The sequence below is a fragment of the Apostichopus japonicus genome, chromosome 6 (assembly GCF_037975245.1).
Source record: "Apostichopus japonicus isolate 1M-3 chromosome 6, ASM3797524v1, whole genome shotgun sequence".
NCBI classification, from domain to species: Eukaryota; Metazoa; Echinodermata; class Holothuroidea; order Aspidochirotida; family Stichopodidae; genus Apostichopus; species Apostichopus japonicus.
Genome location: NC_092566.1, coordinates 15327501 through 15335742, shown reverse-complemented (window position 1 = coordinate 15335742; position 8242 = coordinate 15327501). Strand labels below are relative to the sequence as shown.

Here is an 8242-nt window from a genome sequence, read left to right as displayed (position 1 = left end):
GGGCCATTCGTGAGGGCATCTTAAGCTATCGTATGACCGCCGGTGGAGTTTCTCAGGCTCCGGCAGCAACTTCGTGATCGGTGGCAAAATCGTTGGCATACATATACGTTTTATTTTACACGGTCTCTGAATGAATGCTCCGTCGATTGAATGAAACTGACCCTTTTCTCTCTTTTTTGAGAAACTTTAAAATAATTTTAGAAAACAATTGAGGAACCGACAACTGTAGATGTTTTTGTTCTCAGTATTAAAAAAAAGAAAACTAAATTATATATAATATGTTAATCATGTATTAGAGGCTATATGGTAATGTATTCGAAGGTCATGATTTCCAATGACGTGCTATGAAATTCGAGTCGCTTGAAACGTTTCATCATTAACCTGGCATTAAGGGCACTATAAATCATACTCATACACTATAATATAATTTATATTCTGATCGGAAAATGACAACAACACATGATTTACTTTACCCTCCTTTTCTCGACAAAGATATTCTAATTAATTAGTCTTTCCAATGTCTGTATTTTTTCTATAAAAAGCAATGTTTGTTTCCTGTCCTCCTCAGTCTTCTTTTTGCCGACGCTTTTCAACATTCCAGAAAGTCTAGAAGTTAAATTAGTCGAAAACGAAACATGGCGCTTATTCGATGTTTGTTGGCCTTTGCCTTCATCGTTTGCTCGGTCAAAACTTTCGGTAAGATGCTTATTCTTTGGTTGGTTTTCTTCCGTCGAAAGTTGTCCATTCTGAATATTGTAACTTTCATATTTCTGTTTAGAGTATAAGACCATCATTTATTTGCAAGTGCTTGTTGATGTTGTTAGAGGTCAGTTGTATACATGTTTTATTTTTTTAGAAAGGCCTGTTTACGTACATGTTTTAAAGCGATTATATAGTGTACTGATATTATAACCGAAATTAATCTAATCATTTTAATTGAACGCCCTTTCTGACAATGTCTTACTTGCATCCAATGCGAGGAGGGTTCTGATCCCTGCATGATTTCACCGAAGTGCAAGGTGCACCGAATGCACTGAAGTGCAAAGAGACTGACTTCGGTCAGTTTGCGGCTTTGATAAGCCAATGAGGCTTCTTCGCGAGTTCCTGCTTGCAGGAGGATCTAACATACACAAATACAAAAGTGATGTGGCGTCTCACCGATATACCGTCAGCAAATGAAAAATTAGGGATCACCACCAACCAAGAGCTTCAGAGCTCAGTTGGTGGTGGACATGATTTGTAATGCTGAGATCACTTGTTCGTGTCTTATTTTTTTTCATTTTTCTTTTTACTTTACCGATACTTCAAATATGCCGTTTTCATTTTTTTTTTTAAATAATCTTTTTCTTTTCCGCATTGGGGGTGGGAAAACAATTAGGGTCTGGGGGCACTTATCTTGTTAGGGCTGGCTATAAAGGTTAGGGACAACTTCTCTATTAGGAAGTTGATTTAGATCCATAGGGAACAATATTTGGAATTGATAATTTTATAAAAAAATCCAAATATATGCAAATTATAATATGCAAATTAGGTCGCAATTTAATTTTAATTGGAAAACACCAAAATACAATAAAATCATTACGGACTTCAAAATTGACTTCAAATTGTATGATAAAGGTTCTTCTGGGGCTGCTCTTTCAGATGATATTTTCTGAAATCTGTTGAGGATTGACAGAGTTATGACTGATTTAATTTAGTACAAATGTTGTTTACTTTCTACAAATACAGCCTAACTTTGGCATAACGTTAGGCCTAGCCTAGCCATTTTTGTAAAAAACGCTATTGAACTTACAATTTCTGGGTCCTCAAAGGACCGAACCTTTTATAAACTGGTTCGACCAGAAGGTCCTGGACGTCATCAAGGTATCTGACCAATCGTCCCACATCTTTAGGGCCTATTGGGCCGTAATTTGGGACGCTGTGTGCAGCCACGACCTATTTGAAAATATCCACTACGTAAAAGTCCATTGAAATGTACACTAAACATTCAGTATTGCCGTTCTTACACAGTATTGCGCAAGAACGGCGGTTGCTATCGACTTACAAAGGAATGTGAGGGCGCTATGTCATAACTATCAATTATCAAGAAGTGAGCGGCCTAAATATCAAAAATAAGAAGAAAAAACACGTACGTAGGTTGAAGCGTTCGGGAACGAGTGCTTTATCAAAAATGAACGGATTTGGACGATTTTGGTGTCAAATTACAGGAAATTTCAAGGACATTTGCATTTTTCTCAGAACTCTCTATAGATATATTCCTGAAATGCTCAGAATATGTTCAAAACATGTTAGGGTTTATACCAAATATAATGGGGGGGTTTGTTCAACTCTTATTTTCTGTCACGATTTAGTTGAAGCGAACATAGATTTTTAGCCAAATTACGTCATTTTCAGATTGACCTTTGACCTTTGAGCCCCACCCACTAAAATAAATCACAGTTACCCCCCTTTTTATTTGTTTTATACACAAACGTATGGTCTTAGCTACATTTCAATACCTAAATAAATGTTGTAGGATGTAAGATGGCTGAGTAATAATTTTTTTTTTTTAAATTCAATGATTATTTTAGTCGATATCGACTTAAATAGCGGAAATGAGGGTGGTGGAGGAAGGAGTGGTTCGTAAATGTTTGCAAGCTGAACAAAGTGTCAGAAATCTCGGCTTAACTTTATAGATAGCTCAAAGATAAAATCATATGCCATAGACCAGTGTTGTCAGTTCAGAATACGTTGTCAAGAACAACTTAATTTTAGGCAGAAATTTGAAAAGAATGATCCTTGTTACAAACAAATTGACCGGTGAGCGAGGAACATATTTTCTAAGCATCCACGGTGTTGAATTCATTTTCAACATATCATTTTCGAAATAACAACATTTGAAGTTGACATGTTTTGTACCAAAAATAAAATAAAACTTTTAGCAAACTGCTTATCCACAAAAGAGCCTGTGGAAGAGAGTGTGTAAAAGTAAGTTGGCCTGATATTTCGGTCCTAGCAGGATCTTCTTCAGAGGCCAAATGACAAGTAACAGTAACAGAAGGGACAAATTCACGAATGAGCAAGGTGAACACAAAGAGATAGATGTAAGAGGATTAGTAGACAAGGGATGGAGAAGAGAAAGAGACCAACAGGGGAAGAGGAGAGGTAGGAGATAAACTGCCGAGGGACAAAGAGAGGATTAAGGGAAGAGGGTAGAGAATAAATTAGAAAAGGACAAAGACAGAAAGGTGTGGAGAAATAAGGGGGTTATAACAGTTATATGGGAAGCGGAGGGTACGGGGTTAGATGTGGGGAATAAAAAAAAAGTGAACTTGGAAGATTTTGTGCTTTTTATGAGGTGTTTAACTTGTGATAAACCAGCGTATCCAATCACGTAACTTGATACATTTTGCTTTAAAAGGATATATAGCTATAGGGAAAATTTCTTTTTGACAGACGAAAGAGAAACAAAATTCTAAGTATCCTGGCCAAATGTGTGGTATACAATTTGTATATAGTGTAGGTTATTCGACATATTGATCGTAGAGATTGTCACAGATGATGTGATGTTAACATCAGTGAACTTGAAGCAAACAGCTGCCATGCCATAATTGCACTCCGCCGGCAAAGTACTGTATATTTTTCGCGGTATTCAAGTTCTCGCCTTATATGTTATGACTTTGGATTCAATTGGATATTCTCATTTTAACCTATAGGGCCTATAAAAGGAGATGTGAAGTTATACAAAACTTTAGTAATCGCCTTTTTTATTTGGAATCACTATTTTATGTGTTCATATTTAGATCCATCCATCCAACGTTGAAGTAAAATGTTGGATTTAAATTTTGGAGAAGAAAATTAAAGAACAAAATTAGTCAATGTGCTCCTTCGATACCAGATTTGTCAGCCTGGTTGCTTTCAAGTTCACTTTTGGATGAACAATCATTTGTGATCTCCAAATTAGATGCCGTTTACAACCTTGGCATGTTTTACCCTTAGATGGGACCTGTTGCTTCAATGATTTTGTCTTACACTGCGACACGTCCAGTTTGTATTTCAATAATACTTGTAAAATGATCTTTTTGACTGAACCGTGTATAGTTAGTAATACTCAGACCATTGTGTCCTCAGATGCAACAAAAAACTCAACGGGCTGAGGTTTATCCTTACATGGTTACATAATTATGTCAGATTTGTTTTTCATTTTTGCCAATTTTTCAGTGGCAAATGCTATTGAATATCATCCAAAAGTGCTTGGTTGTTTACATAAAGTTAAAATGATATTTTTTTCTTTGGAGCAGTTATTAGAATTTATAAAACAATGTATTAACAATGATAACATTAAAGCATGCATTGAGGGGCCAACTTTTCAATTTAGACATTAAAGGAGCAGTCCGGAGAAGTTAACACAGTTAATGGTGAATATGCCACCCCTGTAACTTCCGTTAAGATTAGCGGTTCTTGTATATCTCCCGTTCCCGCCGTTAAAGATATGGGTGTTATTTTACACTCACATTGGTGGCCCATTTGGTTTCTCATGTAAATATAATCTGCTTCTCTGCCTCACATCCTGTCAGACGAATTAGACAAATTCGCAAATATCCGGATCACAAGTCGACTGAGACACTTATCCATGCCTCTGTACCATCCATACTTGACTGTTGCGGCAGACTTTTATATAGTCTTCCTGCTTAAACTAAATCTCTAAGTTTCAGAGCATTCAAAACATCGCCCTTATATTAGTTACCCTCACAGATAACAGATCCCACAGTAAACCTATTCTCCACCAACTTCACTGGCTTCCGGTTTCTTAACGAATAAAGTACAAACTTCTCTCCCTCATTTACAAAGCCATCCTTGGTTTGCTCCAAACTATATTTCCAACTTACTCACCTTACAAATCCCAGCTCGCACACTCAGATTTAACAGTACTATATATTCTCCTAAAGCCACCTAAAATGAAAACTAAGACGTACGGTGAAGCGTTCTTTTCAATTTTCGGCCCCAAAAACTCTGGAAAACTCTCCCACCCACATTAGGAATGCCCCTAACATAGACAATTTATAAAGTGTATGAAAAACTCACTTATTCACGTGCTACCCTCATTGAACCTTGTAATTTTTCGATCCATTTGGTAAATGTTTAAGTTTTGGTTCTACCATGCTGTAGTTTTGTACTCATTTAGTTTCTTATAAAGCGCAGCGAGACCGTCGGTATAATGCGAAATATAGAAATAAAAAACCTATTATTATTATTATTATTATTATTATTATCTTGCAAACCAGACGCGCTGCATAAACATCTGCACCAACATATTATATCTATTCATGGACTATAAAATGTCAAGACTTAATTCTGCCGAAAGCAATCTTTTGACAAATTGGTCTGATCTGTGGCGCTGAAATCATCCTAACTGGATTGTTAAAGTCTTGTTTCAGACGTTAACAAACTGTATGACTGAATTATGTCCAAAGAATTAAAAAAAAAGGGAAATACAAAATTGTGTTTATTTTCTCGTACTATAAGATATCAAGACTATTCTGACTAGATCATCCTGAAAAAAAAAGCAAAAATGTCCACCAAATCATAAGCAATCCACATTTATACACTACCATTCTTATTAATCCAAATCAAAAGAATCTTCATTTATAAACCACCATTCCTATTTATTTACTTATTAAAGCCGCTCCCATCGAGGACGAAATTCTTGACGCGGATGCCCTTAGTCGCCGCGGCGGATGGTTTCATAGACTGTTCCATCATCACCACCATGGTGCACCAGCCGACAACAAGAACCAGCCAAAACAGAGAGAGGAAAGACAACTCATACACGATAACAGAGAGAATGCCATGCTAGATGACTTCGAGAAGAAAATGGCTGAGTTATCTCCAGAGGAGCGTTTTGACTGGCATGCTCTCTTACACAGTGTCGGTAAACATGTTGCTCAACACGTTGCAGAGAACTTAAAAGCGAGAGTGTTGGCCGAAGAAGGAGAGCGACTGCCCGAGGGATACGACGAGCTAACACCTGAAGAGAGAAGCTGGTATAGCTCCCTGGCAGGTGCACTCCTTGGTAGATGAATACTGCGGGAAAGAAGCTTGTATCTGACCCAAACTGACCGATATTTAGTCTATAGACACCCATCCTATCAAGTGAAATATTTCCCTTGTACTTTAGTATTGTTTCGATTTCAAGTAATGGTGGTGGATTGACTTTTTTGGAATAAAAATCAGAAAATAAAGTAAGCACGATCTCTTTTCGGTGAGCAAATCAAGATGAGTATTTGTGTACCTATATTGTCACAGGCGCGTAGCCAGGGGGGCAAAAGGGGCAGCCGCCCCCCCCCCCCCCTTGAGCATATTTAAAAAATAATAATGTTTTTATGATATCGCTAGTAATTTCAAAAAGAGAAAATGCTTAGATGCAACTTACAAGGCCTGGGAAGTGCCATTTCCAGCGATCTGGGAGGCATTTTAGGCCAAAATTGTCTTGTACGCTTCGCGCCAACCCATGGTGGCGCCACGCTTAGATAGTATGCAATGGCGTATCTACGGCTCTGAAATTTTTTCGACATCTTCGCCCCTCCCTTGGCAAATTCCTGGCTACGCGTCTGTATTGTCAGCATCGTATTATTCACCTTTCAGGACCAAGACGAGGGAGAGGGACTCTTTGTCAGGGGGACTGGGAGGGGTAGAGACTCGGGGACCGAGCGCAATTAGATGGGCCGGTGAAAATGTTTTTAATACATGGTTAACGACAAATAAAGTTTTCAAAAATGGGGCCCGTGACCTAGTTACCGACGCCACTGTTTCAGGCCAGACAATTCCAATATAAGACCCAATAATTTATCAACGGAAAGGATACTATGAAATATCTGGAAGAGTTTAACGATTCAATCCGACAGTGGCGTGTCCCCATAGACAAGAACTGTAATTGCTGTACCTCTTTACTCTGCAGGAAAACAACTACATCTTTCACCGCAAGTACACGAGACATCTTGAACTCTTCCATCCCTCCGTTGCTACCCTCTTCTCCCTTCCCTCCCTACCTCCCCTTACCTATAGCTACCCGGACGCACCCACCAATCTTCTCATATTCCCCTCGGTCCTCTCCGTTCCTCTTTCCCAAATTACTTAACCCTCCCGCCTAAGTCGAAATTCCCCCCCCCTCCCCTCTCTCTATCTCCTTCATCTCTGCTCCCCGTTCACAACCCTCTAAGAATTTTGTTGTTGTTTTGTTATACAGAATTTTTGAATAACATTTAACCTAAAGTGCAAACAACATTCAATGTCTTCTAGTATAATACAAATGGAAAAGATGCAAAGTACACTCAATATATAATAAACATAATATCAAAGCGCCCAACGTCTGAGATCAGTTTTCTCAGAAACATACGAGACATTCTATAGTTCGGGCATCTTTTCAGGATGACAACCCATCCGGGGCGCGAAATTTTTTTCAAGGTATGTGTGGATGGGGGGGGGGGGTGCATCGAAATGACGTGCACAGTACTTTAAAGGTGGTGTCCAAATTATCATCTCCCCCACCCACCGCCCCCTCCGATTGATTCACGTTGGGGCATGGAACCTTTAAGGAAGGGTAGAAAAATAAAAGTTTAGACTTCAAATGGTGCATTTTGAGGTATATTAAGACCACAAATTATGATTGTGTTTATAAAATACTTTGTGTGAGGTCGAAAGGGAGGGGAGGGGTGGGGGGGGGAGTGTACACCCGCAGTATTGGTCTTATTCTTCCCAGGTCGTATGTAATTTTTTTCCAATGTTCAAAACCACTTAACCTACCGTTACACCGACGGTAACAGAGGCAAATGAATAACCAATGGGTAGTACCCTTATGACGTATCAGTGTGACTTTTAGCATAGCCATTTAAGAATAAGGTCAATCATGACTCCACCAAAATTGTAATCAGAAAATCAAAGACTGTACAAACAGGATGATAAAGAAATTGTTACCGAGCAATTAGAAATGTTGACATCGGTTAGAGCAGAAATATGGAGTTTTGGAACATCTTTGGTGGCGAAGTCTTGCACGAGATGTCGCAAGAAACAGCCCAACATTTATTGCTTCCTTTTGGGGACGAAATCAATATAAATGAACAATTTCAAACGGTACATGTTATTGTTTGAACCTTCAATCATTATATTGAGTCTATAAGTAAATGTAGCAAGTCACAATATTTAGTTTGCGTAAGAATGGCTAAAAAGCGATATTTAGAAGTAAATGTCGTTTTTTCTATAATTA

The 8242-nt window shown here is 38.3% G+C and overlaps 1 protein-coding gene across 1 annotated transcript; it reads left to right on the top strand.

Moving 5' to 3' along the window:
- The first annotated feature begins 538 nt into the window (after positions 1–538).
- Positions 539–6254, top strand: LOC139969098 (uncharacterized). Its single transcript, XM_071973880.1, has 2 exons — positions 539–696; positions 5663–6254. The coding sequence occupies exons 1-2, from the start codon at positions 636–638 to the stop codon at positions 6058–6060; spliced, it is 459 nt and encodes a 152-aa protein (XP_071829981.1). The 5' UTR covers positions 539–635; the 3' UTR covers positions 6061–6254.
- Positions 6255–8242: the final 1988 nt, after the last annotated feature.

Excerpts from the sequence above, each read along its gene's own strand:
- LOC139969098 (XM_071973880.1), top strand. The coding sequence starts at position 636 with ATGGCGCTTATTCGATGTTTGTTGGCCTTTGCCTTCATCGTTTGCTCG. Across the intron at positions 697-5,662 it reads TTGCTCGGTCAAAACTTTCG|CCGCTCCCATCGAGGACGAA; the intron begins GTAAGATGCTTA and ends TACTTATTAAAG.